This window comes from Manacus candei, unplaced genomic scaffold (genome assembly GCF_025592945.1).
Source record: "Manacus candei isolate 608988 ecotype Guabito, Panama unplaced genomic scaffold, ASM2559294v1 h1tg000020l, whole genome shotgun sequence".
Classification (NCBI taxonomy): Eukaryota; Metazoa; Chordata; class Aves; order Passeriformes; family Pipridae; genus Manacus; species Manacus candei.
In genome coordinates this window covers 2,351,989-2,378,260 of record NW_026138068.1, presented here as the reverse complement: position 1 = coordinate 2,378,260, position 26,272 = coordinate 2,351,989, and the positions used below count along the sequence as shown (strand labels likewise).

Sequence of the window (26,272 nt, the reverse complement as noted above, 5' to 3'; positions counted from 1 at the left end):
CTCCGCCGCTCAACCCGCTCAGTTCGGGGCGCGGCCCCCTCCGCGCCCTGCCCCGCGCGCGAGCGATGCTGCGGTGGCTCCGTGCGGAGGTGCCGGGGGTCCCGCAGCCCCCCGTGCGGGGCGGCCCCGCGGGGCGGGGCGGGGCGGGCGCGGCGCGGGGCGATGACGGCGCGGGCGGTGACGCGGGGCGGGCCGCGCCGCGCTCGCCGCGCTCCGGGGCCCGAGGCCGCCGCTGTTCGCGCTCCCCGCAGGCCCCGCCGGGACCCCGATGTGAGCGGCGGGCGGGCACGGGCGGCCCGGGCACCGCCACCCGCCGGGGCTCCGCGGGAAGATGACATCGCGGAGGTGAGGCGGGCAGGGGGAGCGCAGGGGCCGCTGAGCCTCGGGGAGCCTCCGCCACCGCGCCCGGGGGGCTGCGCGCACGGGGGGGCTCCCCACGAACGGGTGGGACCCCCGGGACACGCTCCAGCGGCGCCCATCCCGCTCGCTCCCGGGGGGATGTCCCTGCTCCCGCACCCCCCACCTCCCACCCCGCACGTTCTCGGAGGGATCCCCCGCTCCTGCACCCCCCACCCCGCCCGTTCCCAAGGGAATCACCCTGCTCCTGCACCCCCCAACTCCCACCCCTCCCTTTCCCGTGGGAATGTCCGCGCTCCCGGCCCGTTCGCGGGGAGATCCCCCTTCTCCTGCACCTCCCACCTCTCCCATTCCCAGGGGCTTCCCCCGCTCCTGCACCCTCACCCCCGCCCGTTGACGGGGGGATGTCCGGGGGAAGGCGAGGCGTCCATGTGGCTTCGGTAGCCGGAGCTGGCCCGGTCCCACCGATTTCGGGGGTTCAGAGGGGTCTCCCCACGTTCCTGTGAGTTGAGAGATAAATTCATTGTGTGTGGCACCCACCCAGTGCCGGGGCCGGGGGGACTCGTGTTGCCAACACGGGACAGGCACTGGGGACTTCCAGACCCTCAGAGGTGACCCGGCTGTACAATGAGTGTTCCTGAGCCCCCTCCCTGGGCTCCTCGTTTATCATCAGCACTCACGTTAATTTCAAAACCCTGTGGAGTTGAAAACCACGATGATAAACAGCTTTTTTTTTGTTGTAGTTTCTCAGTGTCCATAAGGTAATTTGGTGTTTGTCTGGCAGTAAGTGTCCTTTGGGGCTGAGAGGTTTAGGTGAACGTTAGACTTGAGAGGAATTACTGTCATGGTAAAGAATATAAACATCTTTGTCCTTTTTAATACCCATTCTGAGATTCACAGAACCACTGAATGGTTTGGGTTGGAAGGGACCTTAAAGCTCATCCCATTCCACCCTTTGCCATGAGGGTTTCCACTACACCAGGTTGTTCCAAACCCCCTTGAACACTTCCAGGGATGGGGCAGCCACAGCTTCGATTGATTCACCTCTTGAATTCACCTCTTTTAATAAGTAATACCTATTAAACTCTAATTTCTTCATGGTGACTTGTCCTCTTTCTTGTTCTGCTTAAGAAGGTGGATCTGTATAGGTTGGGTTCAATGCATGGCCTTTTATAGTTGGATTTGGGGTTTTTTTGGGCGTGTGTAGGATCTCCAGTGCATGTTGGGTGTTCTGGATGGCCCTGCTGACAACTTGTATCCTTCCTGGCAGAACAAGGATACAAGTTACCTTTTGGAAACACTTTGGGAAACACTGCTTCTGCTCAGAGCTTGAAATTGTAACTTGTGAGGGAGACTGAAAAAAAAGCTGAGAAATATCAACTGATGAGCCTAAAAATAGGAGTAATTAACCCACCCATCAGTGCCTCCCGAGTGCTGGGGCTGTGACAGCTGAGACAGAACTGATTTCATCTCTCCTGCTCTTGGAAAGGTGATTAGAAAAACCCAGTGCCAGCATGGAAAATTGTATTGATTTCTCTCTTTTTCTCTCTTCATTTGGTAAGAGGGAATGTGCTGGCAGTGTGGGACTTGGGGAGCACAGATCCTGCTGGTCTTCTCTGGACCACGGTTACAAAAAAAGGGATAATTGTGGGAAGGCTGGATTTCCTGCCGTGAATTATTTTTCATCAAAAGGTTCCTTGCTTAGCTGATGCCCCTGAGTTTTGTAAACGAGACCCTGCTCTTTTACCAACTTTGTAAATTAATAAGGGACTGGGAATGGTGTGTTCTGACCCCTGACTTGGAATTGCTACTGGGAATGATGGTGAGGAGCCAGTTTAATCAGAGTGTGGGTTTGTGTGTGTTGTGTTACTCCTGTGATTGTATTTACTGCCCTTGGCTGGGAGAGCTCTGCACCTGCTGCTGGGAGAGACTGGAGAGGGAAAGCAGGATAAAAAGCCCAAAATACATTCCATCCCTATAAAAGGAAGTGCAGGAGAAGGTCCTGGCTGGGGGTTGTGTTACTGGGGGGTGTGTGCTCTCTCCTCCAGTTTTTTTTTTTTTGGAAGGGATGCAGCCCAAGGTTCAAAGGACACATGTGGTGGCAGCACTTCAAATGCAGATCCTGGTCCCGGGGCCGGAACCGCCGAGCAGGGGATCACTGACACCCCCATTTTTCTATTTGGGGTGCCTGACAAATGCACCTTCCTACTCAAAGCCAAAAATACAGAGATGAGGGAGCAGGAGGACAAGTTGCCATCAGAACCAAAGTTATATAAAGTGCAATAAAACCTATCACCCTCCCAGGTGGAGCTTGGCTTTGCTACTTGGCTTTGGCATCTTCAGTAGGAATTGCTTTGTGTTTGGGGGTGAGATTTGGGGTTTTACACAGTGTATCATCTTTTTAACCTCTCCTTTAAATACTTGTTAAATAGCAAGTTATTTGTAGTCCCCTCCATGCATTAAAGTATTATTTTTCTGTTTTTTCACATCTTTTTAACAGCTCATGTACACTTACTTCCAGGTGCATTAGAATTTATAAGATATAGAAGATACTCTATTAATTAAAGTTTATGGAATGTCACCATATAATAAACCTGGAAAACTAATTCCAATAATTCCTCCTTTGTATGTTTATATATTTTTTTTATATGAACTCAAAAACTTGCAAAGGTTTCTCTTGAATCCTGTGCATATTTAGAAAGATTGTGAACTGTTCAAAATGTTGCTGCACTTTCTTTGTGCAGATTTTTTTTTGTTTTGTTTTCTCCTAATGAAAGTAAAATTTTGGGAACGGAAGTGTTGTAAATATATCATAAATATATCATCAGCTATTACCTGTCATGCTGAAATATATTATTTAATGTTCATTTCACCCCAGGTACTGATGCTTGTGTGGTTTGGTTTTCGACACTGCATCAAACCAGACCTTTTCTTGACCTTTGAATAGTCATTATGTAAATGTAGCATTATTAATTAATTCATCCCCACCTGCTGTGATAACTTGGAAGTATTTTAATATTTTCTCCTGTCCCATGCTGCATAGTTTTGATTTTTCTGTTGTTTTTCAGTGCAAAATAGGGAGTTTTCACTAGATTTTCTCGGTGTAAGCAGAATATTATTAACTAGGCAAAAAAAGCAAGGTGAACAAGAATAATCATTTACTTAATAAATATAATTAATTAATTAATAATATTCTAGGATCTGTAAAACTCTTCAGAATGTTTCCATGAGAATCCATTTCTGAAGAGAACAGGCTGGATGAAGCCTTGGTGGGAATATTGTCAACTTTTCAGTAGAGAAGGAATTGCTGAAGCAATTGAATTAATAGTCCTAAATTTAGATTTGCACTCTCGTATTTTGCTGATTTAGCAATTTAGCATGAAATGCTGACTGGATCAGGAAGGCTCAGGAATGCTATGGAAGTTTTTGTAGCTATAACACTCCTATATCTGTAAAGAGACTGGTTATGGAGTCTTCTGGGTTACTTTGGAGAAGCCAAAACTTTCTGTACCAAGAGCAGCAACCTCAGTTCTTCCCGCTCAGTAGAAGGAGATAAAGGAAAAGGGATGAGGATTTTTCTGATTTAATTCTGAAAATTAAAGGTGGTCTCGTAATTGCCAAGTACAATTGTGACAAAGCCTTTCATCCAGAGCACAGGGATGTTGTTTAGTGCTCCAGGAGTGTAATGAAACTTGGGAATTCCGGCTAAGAGCAAAGGCAGGTGTGTTATGGAACGGCTCCGGATGAGTCTGTCCGAAGTTAATGCCAGAGGTGGGACATGGATCCTCTTGGCCACAGCCCAGATCCAGCCTTGGCTCTGTGTTAGTCATTCAGGGCCCTTTGTGGGTGGTGAAGATCAATCTGAGATTCCTCTGGGGTTGTATTTAAGTGGGATTTATCCGACCCCAGCACCGCATTCTTTGGCGAAGGTGGAAGAGGAGTAGGTTGTTCTCAAGTGGAGTTGCTTCCTGACCCTTCTCAGCCTGTGCCCTAAAACATGAGGTTTTGTTGCATTTTTAACCTTTAAAATGTTGTCAAGTGGCACAGGGGATGTTTTGTTTTATTTTTAGGTATTTTTCCTGTTTGTCTCTGAGTTTCTTTGTGTGTCATGTCTTCCTGGAGTAAGGAAATAGGACTTCTGGTCTGTGTTTATGTTGTGTGTCTTTGATACCATTTTAACCCAGTATGTATGAATGGAGTTCTTTCCCTTTCAGAGCTTCTCTTGCCAATACATAAAATTGCAATGCAATATGAAACAAATAATGAATGGAGATTTTTATTAATTTAGCACCAAAATTCAGCCCTTCCTCGTTTTGAAGCCGTTGGATCGCTCTGTTTAATCCTGTGGAAGTTAACTCTGAAAACCAGAAGATCTTCTGTTTATTTCTTAAGATTCTTTATTTTTAATCTCTTTTAGATGGTTTCATCCAAATATTACTGGGGTGGAGGCAGAAAACCTGCTGTTAACAAGAGGGGTGGATGGCAGCTTCCTGGCACGGCCCAGCAAAAGTAACCCAGGAGACTTTACCCTCTCTGTCAGGTGAGCTGAAATATTTTCACTCCCTCTCCCCAGACTGATAAAGGTCTTCATTTAGTGCTGTTCTGCAGGAAAAAAGTTGTGGATGAACTACTTGTAAGAGGTGAAATAATGTGCAAATCACTTTTTAATGCTGACTTTTCCCTCTTCTTTTCCTCCCATTTTCCCTGCTGAGGTTCTCAAATTTTACCCAACTTGGGGAAACTATAGATTGGAGGGGAGTGAATTCTGATTTTAGAGGGACAAAAAGGTTCAGGGGAAGCAGAAGTAGGTTGATAACAGCATTACTTTTAGCCCTTTAAAAATCTGTTTGATAACCATCTGGAAGCAGCAGAGATGATGGGAATTAGGGATCAAGCACATGCAGGAAATGCTCTGCAGCCTCTCCTCATACAGGAAAAGTCAGCAAGTTTTTGAGGGCAACTGTGATGCTTTTTCAGCTTCCAAAATAGGCCTTTTATACCAGTTGTTCCCTGTGTGTCCAGTGGTGGGGATGGGGAAGGGACAGCAAGAGGAAGTAGATAAAGGAAAAGGGAAAAGTGGGATTGGTGATAAGAATTCTGGTGCTTGGATGCTTCTGAGATAACAGGCCTTGAGGCATAGGAGGGGAATCCTGCAGGGAGCTGTTCTTCCTTAATATTGGAGACTGTGGGAGCAAAACTGTTTACTGAGGAGGGACCTCAGGAGCTGCTGGGAAGTTCTGGGAAAGGAGCAAACCAGCTCTGATGGGTCTCTTTGAATGCTGAATTCTGAGCCCTCCACCCTTGTGCTTGTATGAGCAATTTTGGGGCTCTGAGGGGTTCTTAATGGAGATTGTGAGGCTGCAGAGCTTGCACTGGCTTCAAGGATCCCTTCAGTATGATGTTTTTTCCTATTTTTCCTGGCTGCTGGACAGACAAGCCACTGCAATGTGTCTGAAGCGACTTCAGAGGGGCACTAACTCTGCTCCTCTGCAATATTCAGTTGCAAAGTGCTGCAAATGTGAGTATGGATTTCTCCAGCTCAGGCAGCAGAACACTAAATATAAAAGGGATTGATTTGCCATCAGCTGATTTGTGGTTTTTTTTTTTCCCCTGTGTTTCCAATACCAGACGAACTGGAGCCGTGACCCACATCAAGATCCAGAACACAGGGGACTACTATGACCTGTACGGGGGAGAGAAGTTTGCCACGCTGGCTGAGCTGGTCCAGTACTACATGGAACACCATGGGCAGCTCAAGGAGAAGAATGGAGATGTCATAGAGTTGAAATATCCACTGAATTGTGCTGATCCTACATCAGAAAGGTCAGAGAAGTGGTGGTGGAACCTCAGGGCCCACCTGCTTCTTAATAAATGCCCTGTGTCCCTCCTAACACTGCAGCCAGTTTTCATTTGAGGAAAGGGTGGCCCCTGTCTTGGAGTAATTTCTGGGAGATTCTTTGCAAAGTAGGTTAATAAACATGGCTAAAGGTGAAGCAATTTAAGCCTCAGAACCTGTTTCCTTCAACATTCTTCCTTGTGTGATACAAGACCTAAAAGGAGGGAATAATTCCCTTTATTTTAACTAGGAGAATGTTTTATTGTAGAAGTTCTTCTGAAGCTGCAAGGAATTCCCAGGTCAATTTCTGGACATAACTTTATAGTTCTAGTTATAACTATATAACTCTAGCAGTGTGAGAATGTGAATGACATACAAATCCTCAAATTCCTCAAATCCCGGTTTGAGGAACGTGGTTAATAAGGAGAATCTGAGGAATTATGGAGGTGTCAGAAATAAACCTCTGTGGCCAGCAGGTATCTGTTTATCCCTGGAAGTGAAGGAACAAGGGAAAATATCCACACAAGTTCTCTCACTACTCAGAGTGTCTTGTATTTAACAGTGGTGGGGAGGATTGCTGGTTTTTTGGCCTTATTTCCTGAAGAAATGAGATTGCTGAGGTTATCCTGTCCACTTCCTAATGGGATGGAAGGGTAAGGTCTCAAAGATGTGAAGTTCCCACAGGTTTATCAGGAAAGTGTGGCTTCATGAAGGAAATAAAAGCAGAATGAACACCTTGGCTGAGGAGGAGGTTGCAATGTGAGCTGGTGTTTGTTGGACACCAGGGAATCCATTGGGACTGTTGTGAAGGATCCAAATCAAAGTGTGTGAAATTCAAATGTCAGCACCTGTGGAAGTGCTTTGAAGTGTTTCTGTCTTCACTCCTGTGTGTGCATGTACTTCCAAGGCTGATTTTATATATTATTTTTATAAACTGAGGCTTCCTGTGGAGCTGGACAATGTTCAGTGAACACAAGGATTTTATTTATAATTAATAATTGGAACAAGTGGATTCAGCCATGGCTGGAATGATAAGCGGGGTCTCTCTCTGTATGTTTATTTAAAGGTGGTTTCATGGACATCTCTCTGGAAGAGAAGCTGAAAAGCTCTTAACAGAGAAAGGAAAACATGGAAGTTTCCTTGTGCGGGAGAGCCAGAGCCACCCTGGGGACTTTGTCCTCTCTGTGAGGACAGGAGATGATAAAGGAGAGAGCAATGATGGCAAATCCAAGGTGACACATGTCATGATCCACTGCCAGGTATGGAAACCACGGGCTCCTTTTAGCAGAGAATTCCATGGGCTGTGGGATTTGAACAGGAGGTTCACCTTCCACCTCCCCACGGATTGCTGGATCCATCCCTCTTTCCCTGTGGGTGACACAGATCAGGTGTTTGATCCCATGAACTCATGTGACAGCACCAAAATTCCATCAGGGGTTGTTTTATGTCATTTTCTTTTACTTCTGTTATGCCAGAAGGCAGTGCAACAACTTAATTGTATTAAAACAACTAAACTGCAATAACTGAAGTAGTTTGGAGGCAGAAATGGCCTACAAGGACCATGTAAAAACTACCAGAATATTTTTATTTTTTTAAGAAACCCTCTTTGATTTGCAGTTGACTAGTAGTAGCATTTATGACATTGAGGAAAATAACTTGGCATTGCTTCCTTAAAATAGGCAGGTGCCAGGCAGTACCAGCCTTTCAGGGCACATTTAGCTTTGGAAATCAATTCAAATTCCTAATTCCTGGATTCTCATCCTGTAACTCCAGTATCTTGAGTTGACTGAACCCCAGATAAACTGATTTTCAGTGAGATGACCAAAAGGTTCATGCCCTCCATAGTGTGTGTGTGTTTCTGTTATTGAGGTTCTGCCATCCCTTAGAAGGATTTTATGAGTCTTCTACATCTGGTTGAGAGATAATTTCTGCTGTGATGCACAGCCCAAAGGTGCTGTCAGTGCAGGTGTCACTGTGGGAAGTGCATTTGTTTTGATGAGCATCTGTCTTTGAAGGAGCTGAAATACGACGTTGGTGGAGGGGAGAAGTTTGACTCTCTGACAGACCTGGTGGAACATTACAAGAAGAACCCCATGGTGGAGACTTTGGGCACAGTGTTGCAGCTCAAACAGGTGAGTGAATGGAGAAGACACCCCAGAGCTCTGCTACCTTCAAAATATATTGTGGCAGTGCAGCTTTTTCATATGCAAGGTCCATATGCAAGACCTTTTCTTTCCTATTGCAAAAATGCAGAACTAAACTTCATGAAACAAAGTCATTTAAATGGGAAACAATTTCCTTTATGCCTGTAAAGGGATAAACTTGTCTCTGACGTGTCAGAACTTCCCAGTGTCATTGTGGTCCACAGGGATTGCAGGGAGAGTCCAGAAATGAGGGACTTAATGTATTAAAAGCTATGATTCTAAAAGCCCTTGCTCACTGTCCCTTCCTCGCTGCCCCTCGTTGCGGGAACTCCGAAGTTTTGAAGTCAAAGAGGTGCTTGGATCCAGGAATTCCTGGATAAAACATCCTTAGCTTAGAGGACTGTGTTTTAGTTGTCTTTTCACAGTAGTTGTTTGTTCAGCCTCTGCTGTCTGTGTCTCTCAGCCCCTGAACACGACCCGAATTAACGCCGCCGAGATCGAGAGCCGCGTGCGGGAGCTCAGCAAACTGGCCGAGACCACGGACAAAGTCAAGCAGGGCTTCTGGGAGGAGTTTGAGGTACTTCAGTGCATTCCAAGGGTTATGGGATTAAATCCACACTACTAAAAGATAAGATTTTTTAGGGTTTTTTAGGTTTGTTACTGCCTTCCTGGCAGTAACAAGCTTTCCTCTCCCCCTCTGCCACCTCACATCCCTGTTCTTCTCCCATCTCCATGTGTTTAAATTCTACCAGCTCCACTCCTGGGGAGAGAAATATTTGCCTTTTTCCCTGAGTTTGAGAGTTAATGATGTTCTTCAATGCTACTTCCATCACTTCAGATCCTTGGTCTAGCTCCCATCTCCATGTGTTTAAATTTTACCACCTTCACCCCTGGGGAGGGAAATATTTGCCTTTTTCCCTCAGTCTCAGAGTTAATGATGTTCTTCAGTGCTATTCATCCAGTACCTGGCACAATCCCTCCTGGGTATCCTCCCAACTGCACCAGGAGGGAGCCTCCTGTGCCACTGGCCCACCAGGACAATCCATTGGGTTCCTTCCTCCTTTGGCAAGTTGGGGACTATGGCTTTAAATCCCATGGGATTTTTCAGTCAGTAAATGCCCTTTCCTTGTGGCTTTTTGATGGACGTTCTGGCCTTTTGATGGTCATTTTTGGGGATCTTAAAGCTGTTGTGTAGTGGTAACAAGCTCTGAGAGGAAGCAGCATTGATTAAATGTATTCCTTGGACTTCTGGAGATCTATTTTTGGTTTGTTTTGGTGTTTGATTTCTGCCCTGCAGCCAAAATTCCAATTTCCAATTCCAAATTCCAATTTCCTCCCGGAAAGAGTGTAAATGGAGGGGGGGAATGGCTTCAAATTGAAAGAGAGTAGGTTTAGATGGGATATTGGGAAGAAATTCCTCCCTGTGAGGGTGGGGAGGCCCTGGCACAGGTTGCCCAGAGAAGCTGTGGCTGCCCCATCCCTGGAAGTGTTACAGGCCAGGTTGGATGGGGCTTGGAGCAACCTGGGCTAGTGGAAGGTGTCCCTGCCCATGGGAGGGGGTGGAATGAGATGAGCTTTAAGGTCCCTTCCAACGAGTTCATCTCATCCCTGCCATGGGCAGGGACACCTTCCACTAGTCCTGGTTACTCCAAGCCCTGTCCAACCCGTCCTGGAACACTCCAGGGTCTGTATCATGGACTGGTTTATACCACACACACACACACACACACATAAGGAAACCACCGGTGGAGTCTGGAATTCCACCAGCAGATGGCAACAGGAAACTGGGAAGTGCTGGGCTGTGCCAGAGGCTGGTTTGGTCTGTGATGCTGTTTGGAGAAACTCCTTTTGGATCAGAGATATCCATCAGCTGAATGTGCTGACCAGTGTGCTCTGAGATTATTGTCAGGAAGGGAGAAAGAAATCCATGAAAAGTGAAGAGTTACCAAAGGGGTAACACATTTCACTACGAGTGTGGGTGGAATATCAGAAGGTGAACTTGTGGCACTGGGAAATGATAAAATGAGGATTAGGCTTTCTCCTCTCCCCATGTGCCCAGTGTGGAGGGACAGTCCTTGAGCCAGGGCTGCTGAATGGTCAGAATGGTCACAATCCCTGCTCTGGCCACTGCTGGGCCTTGAGCCTCTGCTTTCCCCTGACAGTGGGATGGGGGATCCCATGGGAGCAGTTCTCATCCACTGCTTGTGAGCTTTGACTGGAGGTAAATTGGCCTCAACCTCTGAGTTGCTTTCCTTGCAGAATTCAACACATGAACTTGGACCTGGGGCCTGGAGGGTTGGGAAGATTGAGTGGACTTCCATATGGGAATTACCTGCTTTGGCCAAGTAATTAGTGTGTGTTCTGTTGTATCATGACACAGGCACAGACATTGTGCCTGTGGTTGCTGTGGGATTTAGCCCAGCATTTCCAAATTAGCCAAGCAAAGGGTGTCTGTTGGCTTTCCTGAAGTCTTAAGCATGTCTTGCTCTTATTCAGAGGGCATAAAAAAGGAAAAAATGTACCCAGTTGTCTTCTCCTTGTAGTTGGTGCTGGGAGCTCTGAATTAATGAGAGGGGTTCTCTTGTGTGATAAGTTCAGGAAGGGATTGTTGCTCTATTAAATATAACTGAGCTATTAATTCACAATTAGGACTTTCCTGACCTCTGGTGTGACTAACTTTGTCTTGTAATGGATTTATCAGTGGGTCCTTAAAAGCCAGGAAAAGTCTTACAGGAAAAGTAAATGGAAGAAATTAAAGCTTTTACCTGTGAGACTTTGCTCTCCCCTTTCCCCTTCTAACTAACTAACTGCTGTTGGTGAGGTCAGCACTAAACCTTGGGTTGTTTTGGAAACGAAACAATCTCCTGGCAGTTTTAGTGCCATCCTTTTCCACTCACCTCAGGGAAGCTCCAGCTGTCCACCTTGGTGGCTGGAGGCAGGGAGCAAACTCCAGGTTGCCCATGGATCTCTGTCTGTGCTGTTTTTGAGCTGCCAGCCCAGATGGTGGTTATAAATTACTTGTCTTCAGGCAAGAATGTACCTCTCGTCCTGTGAACCAGCAGACAGAAATGTTGACAGTCCTTGTAATGTTTTTCCTTCTGAAAAATGGTTATTTGGGGAGCTTTGTGCTTGGGTGTTGCAGTGGAATCGAGGAGGTTGTTGCAGATTGATGGCTGCATTGTGTACATCCCTTAATGGGCTTGTTAGGAGTCACTGCTGCTCATGGATCTCTCCTCAGGGAGGCTCCAAGCAATAATAATTAACTCTGTGAAGGAAGATGGGTTTGAAACTGTGGTTTCCACACACTTAATTGCTTCAATTTTTTAACCTGCTGAAAAGTTTAGCTTTTGCTTGGATTCCACAACAAATGCTTTAGAGGGATGTGCTTTCAGTCTTTTGCTTTGCAAGCATAAAATTTTGCATCTCTGATATTCCTTTGCCTTTAGGATGAGCCTAATTGTCCAAGGTCATTAAGTGAGGCAGCAACAATAACAGGGACTGAAACAGGAGTGAGCAAATGTGCCTGACATGGCCAAGCTTTAAGTAAAAGAAATGCCTGGGAGAGTCTTAAGGGTGGAAATAATCAGGGGGAGCAGCTTCTAGAGCCTGAATGTTCCTTTAAGTCAGGCCAGTGCTGCTTTGGGATTAAAACTTGGAGCTAAGCTTCATTGAAATAGGGAGAAATGCCACTAAGGAGCATGGCTAGAAAAGTATGGAATTGCTGTTGTCCCTGTCACATTAATTGTGTACCAGGAACTGAGAAACGAGCTCCTTCCCTGCGGGAGAAATCCTCACTCGGGTGTGTTTCTGGACTAGAAGGATTTATGGATAACCCTGTTTGTACTTACCTAATTCCCCTTTTCTCTGGGAGAAGGGATTGCTGGGATGGTGGTGAACAGTCCATCCTGCTTTTATTGAGCCAGGTCTCTGTGCTGTTTCCCTTCAGACTCTGCAGCAGCAGGAATGCAAACTCCTCTACAGCCGTAAGGAAGGGCAGCGCCAGGAGAACAAGAACAAAAATAGATACAAAAACATCCTACCCTGTAAGTATTGATTTGTCTTTGTCACCTCAGCCTGCTGCCCTTCTAGGCTTTATTTTCTTAACTCCCAAACACAGGGTTAATTAAGCACCACTGGGCTTTTGCTTCTCTTTAATGATAATTTCCCCCTTTATGTTGTCAGAAGGAGCCTGTGTGATTTCCAGTTTGTGTTCCAACACTTGCACTTTGTAGATACCCGTATTTCCATCCCCAATTGTTGTTTTCTTTTATCTCCAGCTTTCATTTCAAAGCCTCCCATCCCCTAAACTGTTATTCAACAAGCTGAAATACTTAAATTTAAGAGGATTAATTTGTTGGACAAAACTGCAATGTGCAAATCCAGAGGCTGTTTGTTTGACTGTCCACGTGCTCCTGAGTTACCAGGGGACGTGGAGCCTTGTTTTGGTTGAGCTTGTCATGGCAAGAAATGGCAAAAGAGGAAGTCTGGAATATTCTAATCACTAATTTACCGAGTTTGACAAGTTCAAGGCTTCTGTGTGTTCACAAGTGTAGGATGCAAGTGCTTAACATCCATATATATTCTTCCAGTTGATCACACCAGAGTTGTTCTCCACGATGGGGATCCCAATGAACCTGTTTCAGACTATATCAATGCTAATATTATTATGGTGAGTATATTCCCACCTCCAGGAGCCTTCTTGGCACATCCCATGTCTCCTCTTTATCATATTCACCTAAATTCAGGTGAGTCTTGTCACCCTTTGCTGAACTGTTGTTTGTTTGTTTTTTTTTTCTCTCTAGCCTGAGTTTGAAACCAAGTGCAACAACTCAAAGCCAAAAAAAAGCTACATTGCTACTCAAGGTTGCCTACAGAACACAGTGAATGATTTCTGGAGGATGGTGTTCCAGGAGAATTCCAGAGTTATTGTTATGACCACAAAAGAAGTGGAAAGAGGAAAGGTAAAATCAGGCTTGAACTGGCCTTGGGAAAGGTCATGGCATTTGAGGGCAAGTAAGGACTAAAGTGACTGGGATAAATTGATTTATAGCTGGAATCTGGTGTGCCACCAGATTCATTGGAGCTCTGGAAGGTGCTGAGTGTCCTTTTTCTATTGGTGCCTGTGGGAATTGAGGATATCTTCCTGTCATACCATCAGGCCTCCCTTTTCTAAGGGTTGACTGATTTAATTTTGTCTACTGAATGTGAATCTGTGTATTTTAAACTTGTTCAGGGAATGAGGCACTGGAATGTGAGATGGAGCCAGGCAGGAATTCTGTGTGCTTGGAGGAGTAAACTCCCTCTTCCTGTAACAAAGGTCTTCCCATTAATTTCAGCTGATCAAACCTGGTTATACTTCACTGGAAAAGCAGAATTATGGGGCTTTTTTATTACAAGATGAACAGAGATGATGTTTCTTACCTAAAACCCACATTATCATGTGAGAGTTGTTGCCCCACATTCATCTCGTTCAGGTCACTTTACTCCCTCTGTTCCCTCTTCTGACTCAACTTTCCAGGCTGGAAAACTTTATTACTCTGTGCTGAGCTGGTGATTCCAGCTGGAAATGCCTGGTTGGAATCCCCAGCCAGGTGGGATTTAGCACTTTTATTCCTGAGTCAGATGCTTTGCCTGCCCTGCTCTGCATGGACACAGCTTCCTGCCCACCCCCTGGGAGCTGCTCTGGCAGGGTTTAATGCTCTCAAAACCGAAACTTTCCTGCAGTGGTTTATCCCAAGAACCTCCCTTTACCTTTGATCTCGTCTTGCTCCCTGTCCTCTGCCAAACCTGAGGTTTTCATTTTGTTTCTGGCTCCTAAAGACATGTGGCAGGAAAGAATAGGAAATAGTTGAACACTGATATCCTGGCAGCACTCACACACAGCTTCCTGTGTATTGTATGGATTTATCTTTGGAATTTGGTGCTTCTGATCCTTTTTCTGTTTGATAAACATTTTCTGCTCTCTCTTCTTTTTTTTTTTTTTTTTTTTTTAATTTTCTATGGTTCTGCCATCACTATTGTCCAGCTTTTTACCTTTTTCACTATTTCCTGATTTGGTTCTGAATGGAAAGCTGGTACCTTGTCAGGGGAGCATCACTTGGGAAAAAAGCCAAATTAAAAGTGCAGAGAAGTTTTTCTAGGGGTGAGTGATAATTGCAGGGGTTCCTCACCCGTTACAAGAACAAGCTTTGTATGTATGGACTGAAGACAAATAGTGGATTTTATTGGCTTCTCCACCCAATTGAGATGTCAAAGCTGCCTTTATTTGGTTTAGACTTTGTCTTGTGAATCCTTTTTTTAGCCTTTTAAACTTCTGCCCATTCATCCCCCTTATAAAGGGACAGGATTTGTGTTTCCTTCCTGAGAATGCACTGAAGGAGGGAGAAGCTCCCCCTTTCCAAGTGACATCCCTCTTAGTTCTTTGTTTGGGAAGAAAAGAAATAAATTATGGGGTTGTTTTGGAAGAGTTACCTTCAGTACACCTCTCTTTTCTTCAAGTCATTTATTATTTTTTCAATAACCTCCTGAATGGCCTTTTCTCCTCCGCAGTTTCTCCATTATTCTTCCCAAAGTTTGCTGGAGAAAACACTTCAGTGCCTGATCACTCCATCAGTGCTGCATTGATGATTTTTTCTCTACCCTTTATTTTTTTTTGCTGCATACTTCACTTCTTAAAGAATTGCAAATAACAGTCCTGATAGAAAAGCAAAGCTTTTTTATCTCAGGCCAAGATTTCAGACCTGCAGGAAGGAGAACTCTCTGCACCAGAGGAAAGGAGGAACTGAGAGACATCTCAGCTCTGCAGCGAGTTCTGCAGAAACAGCAAATACTTACAAATTAAAAAAGTGGGGTTTTGGAGCCAATCCATGGAGCCAGTAATAAATGCAACCCCTCTGGCAGAATAAAGCTAATTTTAACATCATGTCACTGTTCAGACTTGCTCTACCAACTGCTCTCGTGTTCAGAGCTCTGTGTTGAAACTGCAAGTTATTTATGTTGGAACCCACCAAGAGCAACATCTTTTCTTTAGTTTCTACCCTTATGACAGGGAAAGAAGGGCAAAAATAACACAAAAGCAGCTTGTTGCCTAAATAGGCTGCAAATTGTGTTTACAACCATCTTCCTCTATCTTGGGTTGGCAGAAGAAACTTCCTTGTGCCATGTTTTCTCATAAATATGCAGGAGGAGCTGCAAATAGACAATATTTCTTTGTGGGACTTGGTGTTTGGGCTGTGTTTGCCATTCCTGGAAGCTGCACCTGCTGTAATTTCTCATTTCATGCTGCATTCCCTGGAGTTGCTCTTTCCTGACCTGTCACAGGAACCAAATCCAAGTGGCCATAGGTGAATCCATCCCTCAGTGGATGGAATATATCCCTGGCCACAGATAATCTGGATGGAGAAGCAGAACACCAAAAGCTTTACGTTCCAGAAGCCACAGACACACAAGGCTTCAGTGCCCTGCCCAGGGAGCAGTTCCCTGGGGATTGAATTAGACCTGTGTTAGTCCTTCCTGCTCCAAGGCATGGAAAAGCAGGCATGGAAAAGCAAGCATCCAAGTTGAATTTCTGCTAAAAATGGTTTACTTGTATTTATTTTTCAGCCTGGTGGGTTTTGGTTGTAGGATAACCTGCAAGGCTGCAGCTTTCTGCTGGGAATTCAGTGTTTTGAAACCTGGAGATGCAATATTTTAATCTTCGGGTTTTGAAATTATCCAGGCACAGCAGGTTCTAATATGATCACAAAAGCTGATAAGAGGAGAAATTGCCTGTACCTGTTTGAAATCATCCAGTGGTTGTTATGGAGAAGAGACACTTAAATGCACTTTACCTTGTCAGCAGTTGGTGGGAGGAATTGTCCTCTGTGTGTTCTGAAATTAAAGCTCCATAAATATGTTAAGCAGTTTGCAAAACAGACTTTTTTTTTTTTTTCTGGCTGATTATTCCTTTTGTGCTGTTTTTTGGTTTTAAATCTTGCAGAGTAAATGTGTCAAGTACTGGCCTGATGAGTATTCCCTGAAGGAATACGGGGTGATGCGTGTCCGGAATGTTAAGGAGAGCGCAGCACATGATTACACGCTAAGAGAACTTAAACTTTCTAAAGTTGGGCAGGTAAGTGTGAGAGTAACTCTGTCCTTTCAGTTTAGGTTGCAGATTTCCCCCCAAAAAATTGGCACAAATCGACCCTTTCTTTGGAATCAATAAAAGCACCAAAAGATTAATGAATTGAGCCCTGTCTTTCTTTGAAGCTCCATGTTTAGTTCCATCCATCTTTCTCTTTGTCCTTGGGATAATTGAGGATTCTTCTACCTAAGCAGTTTTTGGCAGGAGATGCTCTGCTGCAGAACTTGGAGGGAATGTGTAAAGAGGGACGATGCTTTTAACTGATCACACTTCAATCCAGCCAGGAATTTGTTCCCTCTCATGGAGGTGGTTGCACCAGAAGAAAAGGTTGTGTGTGGGTCCAGTGTGTAGGAAGTTCACTTAAAGGAAGGATAAAAAGGTGAGGAAGGAAACAGTTAGTGTGGAATTAGAGTTGTTAAGGAACAATTTGGATCAGGGAGCAGAACAAACCATGTGAGAAGCAAATAATCAGGATTTAGTGACTGACTTGTCAGGCCAGGAGGGCTCTGGCTTATTCCTTCTTTAGGAGTTGTGGATACTGAGCAGCAGGTTGGATTTGGAAGTGCCACCTTCCCATCTGACTCAGCTTTGCCTCATAAATGCTCCTTTAGCTGGATTTGTTCTGAAGGGTTTTGTTTTCATGCCTTGTCCCTCCCAGGGGAACACAGAGAGAACAGTCTGGCAGTACCACTTCAGGACCTGGCCCGACCACGGCGTTCCCAGCGATCCTGGCGGTGTCCTGGACTTCCTGGAGGAGGTGCACCACAAGCAGGAGAGCATTCCTGATGCTGGACCAGTCGTGGTCCACTGCAGGTGAGGTGATGGGCTGAGCTTCTCCTGCTGCTCCTCTCTTTGGCCTGGGGAACTGAAACCTCTAAAAAAAGGACAACTTTCCCTTGGAACTGCTTGGAATTCCATCTGTCCAGGTGTTTTTGCTTTCTGTTTTGCACAGTGTCATGTTCTGGATGGGTGTCACATGAAGCAGTTGACTTTCAGAGTGAGCTTGTTTGTATAAATAAGGATTTCTGGTGTTGAATGAGAAGGTGGAACCTTGGCTGGCACATTTCAGATGTGGGATCAGGGAAATGCTAGTATCCCATCCCATCTGGGAGGGCTCTCCTCAGTCTGGGCTTATAAATGAGAGACTTTTTATAAGGCAAGGAAATCTTAGATCTGACCTTATGTGGGTTTTTTTTCTGATTCAGGGATGTTTAAAAGTGCTGAGGTACAAAAGTCCTAATGAATTCTGTCTCTTCCATGTTAGACTGAGGAGGTCTCTGGTCACTTTTGGCTGTGTGGTTTAAGTCTGGCTATAATTTGGAAGCCTAATATGAGATTCTTTCTTGGGTTGGTGTTTTGGGGTCTGTTCAGAAAGAGCAGAACAAATAACCTTTTTTTCTCTTTTTCCAGTGCTGGGATCGGACGAACAGGGACGTTCATTGTGATTGATATTCTCATTGACATCATCAGAGAAAAAGGTGGGTCACCCCTTTTATTTTCCTGTGGGACTTTGACAGAAACATCAGATAAAACCACAGGAGTGTTGACAGAGGATTCCAGTGATTTACAACCTTGGCGTGTTTATTTTCCTGGTTTAATGTTGTGATGATTCTCCCCAGGTGTGGACTGTGATATTGATGTTCCAAAGACCATCCAGATGGTGAGATCCCAGAGGTCAGGAATGGTGCAGACAGAGGCCCAGTACAGGTTTATTTACATGGCAGTGCAGCACTACATCGAAACCCTCCAGCGCAGGATCGAGGAGGAGCAGGTCTGTTTGTCCTGAATATCAAATTGTTTGAAAGGTTGAGGGATGAGTGGTGATTTTGCAGTGCAGTGTCCAATAAAAAGCAGTTACAGGAGTGATTTGGTGTGATAAGATGGGAAAGGCTTTGGAATAAGTGGTGACAACCACAAGACCTTCACCTCACCCTTCCTGTTAAAGTAATTCCTTCACTCAAATTACACAGTGTTTTACAGGAGTTACCTGGTTTGGAATAAAGAACTGACATTATTCTGTCTCTGTTCTGTGCCCTGACCTCTGTTCATCTGGGATTTTTACCTTTTTGTTTCAGAATTTCAATATCTTTGTCTCTGCTGCTGCTTTGCTGCTCAGGAGATAAACCCCCAGCCCAACTTAGTGCCAGTGTGAGGTGTTAATCCCAGCTCAGGGCTGGAGTGTCCCAGCCCAGCCTTGGCTCTCTGGAGTGTGGCAGAGCTGAGGTTGTGTTTCCCTACATGATTATTTGCCCTGTTCACTGAGAGGATGGAGCCTTGACTGCTCTCCCCAGGACACTCTTGTGTGCTCTGGTGGTGATTAGACACAAAGTGAAGAACAAGAAATCCCTCAGGTGGATTTTTTTCCGTGGCTTTGTTGTTTCCCCTCTCCTTGGAGCCGCCTGGTGTCTGTGTGTGTGTGCAGTTCCACAAGCTCTGCATCCTCAACTTTTGAGCCCCTTTCTGCTGTAGCAGCTACAAAGCAGAGCTTTAACTCTGCCTTTTTTACTGTGATGAGGTTTGAGTGGTGTTTTGGTATCAAGTGGAGCAGTGATGAGGCTCTGTTGTGGTTCATCCATTACCAACTCAGAAGGCTCAGGTATTGAAGGAACTGGAAATAAAACATTGCTTTAGTTCAGGAGGTCTTGACCTATGACTGGTGGCAGGAACAAAACAATGTAAAGCTTCTCAGCCCAAAGCAAAGCTTGTGGTGAACTGGGAATGCTCCAGAGCACGTTATGAGAGAGCACAGAAGAAATGTCTCATTGATAGAATGCTGGAATTTCATCCCATTTGGGAATGAAACACTGTGTTTTTAGAAACTTGAATTTCTGGAACCTTCTTCTCTACACTTGCTTTAATTGCAAAGAGTGAAAACTGGGGAAAACCGAACAATTAGAGCCCCTTTGTAGGGACCAGTGTGGGGTCCTGTTCCCCCTCTGCTTCCCATCTGGATGAGCTCAGGTAGCTCTGAAAAGGAATTGGGAAGTCACATTATGTGTCGTGTCCTGGAGGATTTACAACCAGCTGGATCTGTGAGGAGCTGCATCCCTCCCCAGAGATATTCCTGCTTTTCCTTAGTGTTCAGGACAGACTTTCCCTGCTCTGCCAACGTTGCAATGCTGAGAGCCTTCAGTTTTCCTGGAGTTAAGTGCTGTGTTAAATATTGCTTGTCTTCCCACAGGCATAGTAGAAAAACAGAAGGAATTTGGTTTAGGTTGGGAGTTTTTCCCTGTGAAAATGTATATTCTCTTGCATCCAGGAAACAAGTTCTCACCACATTTCTGTTACTCTGAATTAGGAAGGATGATTACAGTGAATTAAGTGGAAGGAAGAGAAGCCAGATATTTACTTTTTCTTGGCTTTTTTTATCTGTTTCAGTCAGTTTAAGGAATAGATCTGACAGGGTTTTTTTAGATTGCTTTTACTGACCAGCACACCTGTAGTTAAACTGCCCTTTATTGTGCAGTTTGGGTAGAAATCCAGCCCTACTTTGGGGCTCCAGAGTATTTTTGGCATTATTTATGGTTTGTAGCCATAACACTGTAAAATACAGAGAGTTTGAACCTTTGGTGTTTCCTTAAATGTTATTTTTTAGCAGGCAATCAATTGGGAGTTGGGGGTCTGTTTGAAAGCGAGAAAAAGCAGAGAGGGGAGAAGTTCAGTGAAACACTAGAACAAATTTATCAAGTTCTGAGCATGTTTCAGAAGAGCATCTTGGAAAAGCTTCAACCTGCATTGCCATAGGAATGTTCTTAATGGGAATTCAGGAGCCAGAACTCCCAGGAGGCTCCGACAGCCTCTGCTGTCGTGAGATTGGGCCAGGCCAGTTACTCAGGACTTGGTGGAGCAGTAAAGGAACTCAAATCCACACAAAAAATCAAACCTAGTACCCTGTAAAGCTTTAATTCCCATGCTGTAATATATTAATCTTGTGAATATTTGTGTGGAAAAGGAAAGCTCCACATCCCCTCCCTTTCCCAGTGTAGTTCCCGTGTGGAGCGTCGGGATCTGGAGCTCAGTGCCAGCACAATTGGCTGCAGCCTGGAGCATATGCTGCACCATCCAAATAACAGCTTGGCTGCTTTTTATATCAAACCTAATGGGCTCAGGTATTATTTTATTAGAGATCCTGCAAACAGCGTTGTTACTCCGTTGGCCACATCTCCAAGCTGGAAATGAGGTCAGTGGGGAGCCCACTGGCTGCTAAAGAATGAAAGTGGGGTTTCTTCTGCCAAGGAAGATGAAGGTTGAGTACAAGTGCTGGTTCATAGGGTTGGGATGTTGTGGTGGAAAGGGGAATGTGGAAAAATGAGGATTTTCAGGTCTTGTAATCCATAGCTGAAGCCAACCTTTAGGTCTTCTCCATGTTTGCGTATCTGCAAACTGAGCTGTCTCCTCACAAACCTTCCCTCTAAAACCATCCTTGCTTAGTTACTCATGTAATTGCTTCACTGCTTCAATGACTGTTTTCCATGATTAATTCCAAACCTGGCTTTTTGGTGTGTTTTGCTTCACAGAAGAGCAAGAGGAAAGGTCACGAGTACACAAACATTAAATATTCTTTATCGGACCAGACGAGTGGGGATCAGAGCCCTCTCCCACCCTGCACCCCGACCCCAACCTGTCCAGAGTAAGTTCATCTCTGCTCTCATGTGGAAGTTTTGAGCTCTGCTGACTCATCAGGAACCTCAAATGAGGCTGAGCTCTCCCAGAACCTGCCCTGGACTGTTGCCTTGGGCTTTACTCTGAAAACAAATCGAGCAAAATAATTGTCACTGAATAACATTGTGTGAGCAATACATTTTTTTCCTCAAACTGGATTCTTGGGACTCTAAATCTTTGTTTCATTTCAGAATGAGAGAAGATAGTGCTAGAGTATATGAAAATGTGGGGCTGATGCAACAGCAGAAGAGTTTCAGATGAGAAGATGTTCAGAGCCTCCCATGCCAAGGCAGGTGTGTATGGTCAGGGATGGGGGGTGTCCAGCCTGGACTTTGGGGAAAATACACACAATAATGCCCAAAATGCTTCTAATTTATCCCTGCCTAAATTCCAGAAGCTAATTTCAATTTAATTTTAATAATCTCACCTTCTACTGCCAAGACCTCACACAGTTTCTAAGCCAGGTTTGAAACTTTGGGTTTAGTTTAAGCCTTTTTCAAGTCAAAATTGAGCATTTCTGTATAATGTCAGAATAAGAAATAACTGCTGGGTTTTTCCTAAATAATTCTTTTTTTTTTCTTTCCCAGAAATTAATCTGGTTTTTAAAAAGGTCAAGAAAGAGATGGAAGAAGCTTCACATGAACAGTGAACTCTGAGGGCTTGGTACCTTTTTATTTACGGTTTTAATCCTTCAACAGTAGGCAAAACTTCAGACCATCTAAAGATTGGTTTTTATCTCTTCTCTCCAATACCTGATTTGCTCATTTTCCAAATAAAAGGAAATCCCTTCTACAATGTAGACAACTACTTTGTAGAGTCAGTTTTGAATCCTGCAAACTGTTGGACTGTCATCCATGTGTTTTTTAAATAGTATTTTTGTTTCACAGTATGGTTATTAGTGGGGGGTTTTTTTCCTTATTTGAGCAGTTGTGGGGTTTTTTGGGGGGGGAGGGGCTGGGGGGGTGGGTGAGGGGAGAGCAATGACGTGGATAAATCCGTTACACTAATGTAAAATACTGATGGGAACAATACTTGATTGTTGGGAAACAGTGGATCACCAGCGGGAATGAATCAACTGCATGATCAAATTAGTCCTGATACATTTCAAACTCAGACTGAGCTTCCTGGGGTGAGCAGTTATTGATATGAAGGTGCTTTTTGTGATAATTGGTGGCTTGATTCTGACTTAGCTGAGTGGCTGGATGGGCTGTTTTTGAGTAATTCTTGCTTTTACATCAAAGTTTCTTTTCCATGATCTCTCCACCCAGAATAGAAAGTTGCTGTTTCTCTCAGGAGACCTGAGTGGTTTGTGAGGACACTGTCTGTGTTAATTAGTCTGTGTTCATCTATTAAACAAGAGACTGAACTTGTAGAGTTAAGATAGTTTAAAAAGTTGCATGATGATACCTTGGCAGCACATTAAACCCGTGAAACCAGTAACCCAGTGTTCCCTTGGGGTCAGTGCCCCCTTCCCTTCTGCAGGGGAGGTGGGAGCTGGGCAGCCTTCTGGATTTTTAGGAAGGCTTTGTGCTGGTCTAAAAGGCCAAACTGCAGTTGTGTGGGGAAGGCAGTGCATGGAAGAATCCTCTGGAATTGCCTTAGTGGGACAGGGCAGCAGGAGCAGCAGCGAGGCCACGCCGGGTGTCACCAGGCAGGACTTTGTCACCCTCCCACCCCAAGTGCCTTTTGGAGCTGCCTGGAACTTGCTGTCCCCATTAAAAATCACGTTAATCTGAAACCACTTCTGATTGTCAATGAGCCAAAAGCCTCTTTAGAGACTCCAGAAGGAAGGTCTGCTGAGCTGCCACTTGTTTGGGTTCCTTCACTTTGCCCTGTCCAGTTCCCTGGACCAGCAGTCCCCTTGGAACCCAAGGAGTGGGGACTGGTGTGTCACCAGCACCTTTTTCCATGGTGGAGTTCTGTGACTTTAGGGGTGTTCAGGAATGATTTCCATTTCCATGCACAGGGTGCCACTGCACAAACTGCCGTGTGCAGGGAAACGGGGCCGATGGAATTGTGTTATTGGCCTTCCTGGCGGAATTCTGCTGAAGCCTGGAATGTAATTAATACAGCTTTGTGAAAGGTTAAGTGTGAGATTACATTACCTTTTCCTGAGAGTGCTTTGCAAATTCAAATATTTGAACAGTTTGTTTGAACTGAATGAAGGTGCTTCGTTAATGTTAAGCAGAATTTTGTTACTTTGCCTCTTGTCCTTTTTGTCTTTTGGGGCTTTGGGATTTATTTTTGGAACTCCTGTCACCAGCATACCATAAGATGTGTTTTACTGGCATAGCCTTATACTCTAGTCATAAATACTTGTGCCCTTTCTAGGTCTGAATAGATGATGATGAGAGAGGAATCTGTTAATTTTGGTGGGAGATGCCTGTTCTCCATCACCTCCTTCCTCTGTGTCCCTATTTCCAGCTGCCTCCTGCTGAACAGGGATCAGACAGAAGTGCTGGTATTTGTAGAGAGCAATTAAATATTTGCCTCAAACTTGGTGCAGAGTTAGACAAATCCTGCACTTCATAGGTTAGAGCTAGGTGGGACCCAGGCTTGGGTTTGGAGCTGCTCTGCTCCAAACTGGGAAGTCAGGGGGGAAGTCAGGAGAAGGGAGAGAAGGATCCTGAGGCAATGTCCACTGGCTGAACTCAGTTCACGTGTTGTGTCTTAAAAGATTGACCTGTGTAAGCAGCAATCAGTTCATGGCCAACATGAAGTTGCCTCATGACCTCATTTGAGCTGTTTAGGGGTTTATTTTGAATTTTTGTCTTTAGAAGCAGGGAATTCTTGCTGCAGAATGTGTATTAATCCTGGGGAGCATATGGTGGGAGAATGTCAGCGAGGGGGGAGCAGAATCTGAAAGGTTGGGAATAAATAAATTCTCCTCTCTGCCCTGGAGTGTTGGGCCCTGGTGACACCAGAGGGGAGACCATAAAATGCACCAGAAAATCTGTCCCCTTCCCCACACCAGTGAGAGATGGAGGGTTCTTAAAGGAAAATAATTAAGAAATTAAGCATAATTAAGAGAAATAATTTAAATTATTTTAAGCAAATAAATTTCAAGCTGGGCTTTCTGGCAGATGAAGCAACAAAGAGCAATGTCCTTTGGTTCGGGGGGGATCAGTGAATGTGGGTTTTGTGTATTTCTAGTGAGGTTTTTAGGGAATTCCATTTTAAGCATTGATTTCCAAGCCTGTTCTGTATCAATGAATGGAAAAGGGATGCAGGGCTGAAGTGTTCTCTTGGAGAAGACTTTATTCCACAAGGGAAATTTACCCCAACTCCTAAGGCACAATAATTTATGCCAGCATGAATTTGCTGCAAACTTCATTTACTGAATGTTTTAGAGCATAAACTTTAATTTCAGCTAACTGTTGTTAGGCCTGATTCGTTCTCCTATTAATCCTGACCAAACTTTACTTTTCCCTCTTAAAATATGTGTTGGAAACACAATTAACTAGGACACAGCTAACAAAGATACAAAACCTGTTTCCTTTTTTTTGTTGTAGGGATGAGAGAATTCACAGCTGGTACTAGAATGTGTTGTCAGGTTTTGATTTTTCTACCCATAACTTCATTATTGCAAATTAATTTGTAATTTCTCCCTTTTAAATAGTGAAACATAATTAATAATTTCAAGCCTGTTTATTTATGACATTATTGTGATTTTTTTTTATTACAGTACTAAAGACTAATGAAAAAGGATCCTCTTATTAGGTGGAGTAGACCTTGCATTTATTTTTTTTTTCCTGCAATGTATGAAGTATTGTACCAGAGTATTAAATGAAATGTAATATTTTATTGAAAAATTTCTATCCTTTAAAAGGAATACATTTAGGATGTCATCAATTTGATGTGAATCATGTAAATGTTGATAATGAGCTGTTTATTCTCCATCTGGTGTTTCAAAAGACTCACTTCTTGCCTTTTGCCCACGTACAGTCTGTAGATCATTTACCATTGTCAAAATGTGACATTAAAATAATAGTTCCTGTATAGAAATATTGGTGGTTGTCCATTGTTTTCTGGGCTGGTATTTATGGGGTTTAGTTCAGCTGCAGTGGGATTTTTTTTTTTTTATTGCTGCCAAGCTGTATTATGAGAAATAAAACATATCTGTAAACAGCAGAAATTCAAAAAAAAAGGAGAAAAAAGAAATAATTAAAAAAAAAAGAAATAAAAATCATTTTCTTAAGCTGGTTTGTCAGTTCCTGTGTTCTCCAGCTGCAGGCACAAGGGATGTGGTGTTTGGGCCTGGATTTTCCAGCCTGGATCAGTGTTGGGAGCGGAGTCCCTGCGGGAGGAGAAGCTGCAGGAGAGCAGCTGGGTTTCCTGAGAGCCACTGGAGCAAAAGTCCTGTGAAATAGGATGTGTTTGAGCTTTTCTCTCCATGTTCCTCCATCTGCTGCCAGCCCTGGGAGGTTCTCCAGGTACAGCCCTCCCTGTCCTGGGAGCCCTGGGGGTGTCCAGCCCTGTCAGGGGTGTCCCTGCTCCCTCCTGCTCCTGCTCCACCTTCACATCTGTCATCTTCCTCTCTTTCTTTGCTTTGGAGCTGGATGTGGAACATGATGTGGAACAGGAGGGCCATGGAGATGCTCCGAGAGCTGGAGCCCCTCAGCTCGTGGAACAGGGTGGGAGAGGCTCCAGGGAGACCTTGGAGCCCCTTCCAGTGCCTAAAGGGTCTCCAGGAGAGCTGGAGAGGGACTTTGGACAAGGGCCTGGAGGGACAGGACAAGGGGGAATGGCTTCCCACCAGAAAAGTGGAGATTTAGAGGAGATACTGGGAAGAAATTCTTCCCTGTGAGGGTGGTGAGGCCCAGAGAAGCTGTGGCTGCCTCATCCCTGGAAGTGTCCAAGGCCAGGTTGGATGGGGCTTGGAGCAAATTGGGCTAGTGGAAGGTGTCCCTGCCTATGGCAGGTGGTGGAACTGGATGAGCTTTATGATCCCTCTAACCCAAACCATCCTGTGATTCCATGCTCCAAGCTGGATGTGGAAGGATTGGCCTCTCTTTTTACTGTTGGCATATAATCAGTCAGTTTTAATTGGAAAGAAAGGACAATCCTTTCTTGATCCGCATCCCACTGAACTACAACCAGTCCTTCTGGGGTGAGGGAGAGAAGCTTTGCTCTCACTCCTGCTGCTCCTTC

General features: G+C 44.7%; 1 protein-coding gene across 1 annotated transcript; it reads left to right on the top strand.

Moving 5' to 3' along the window:
- Window positions 1-180: 180 nt before the first annotated feature.
- PTPN11 (protein tyrosine phosphatase non-receptor type 11) lies at window positions 181-25,167 on the top strand. Its single transcript, XM_051785486.1, has 16 exons — window positions 181-345; window positions 4,775-4,897; window positions 5,986-6,180; window positions 7,260-7,452; window positions 8,209-8,325; window positions 8,801-8,914; window positions 12,284-12,380; window positions 12,927-13,006; window positions 13,140-13,298; window positions 16,316-16,447; window positions 17,118-17,272; window positions 17,870-17,937; window positions 18,079-18,230; window positions 20,977-21,089; window positions 21,313-21,414; window positions 21,709-25,167. Exons 1-15 carry the CDS (start codon window positions 332-334, stop codon window positions 21,380-21,382), a joined length of 1,782 nt encoding a protein of 593 aa, XP_051641446.1. The 5' UTR covers window positions 181-331; the 3' UTR covers window positions 21,383-21,414; window positions 21,709-25,167.
- Window positions 25,168-26,272: the final 1,105 nt, after the last annotated feature.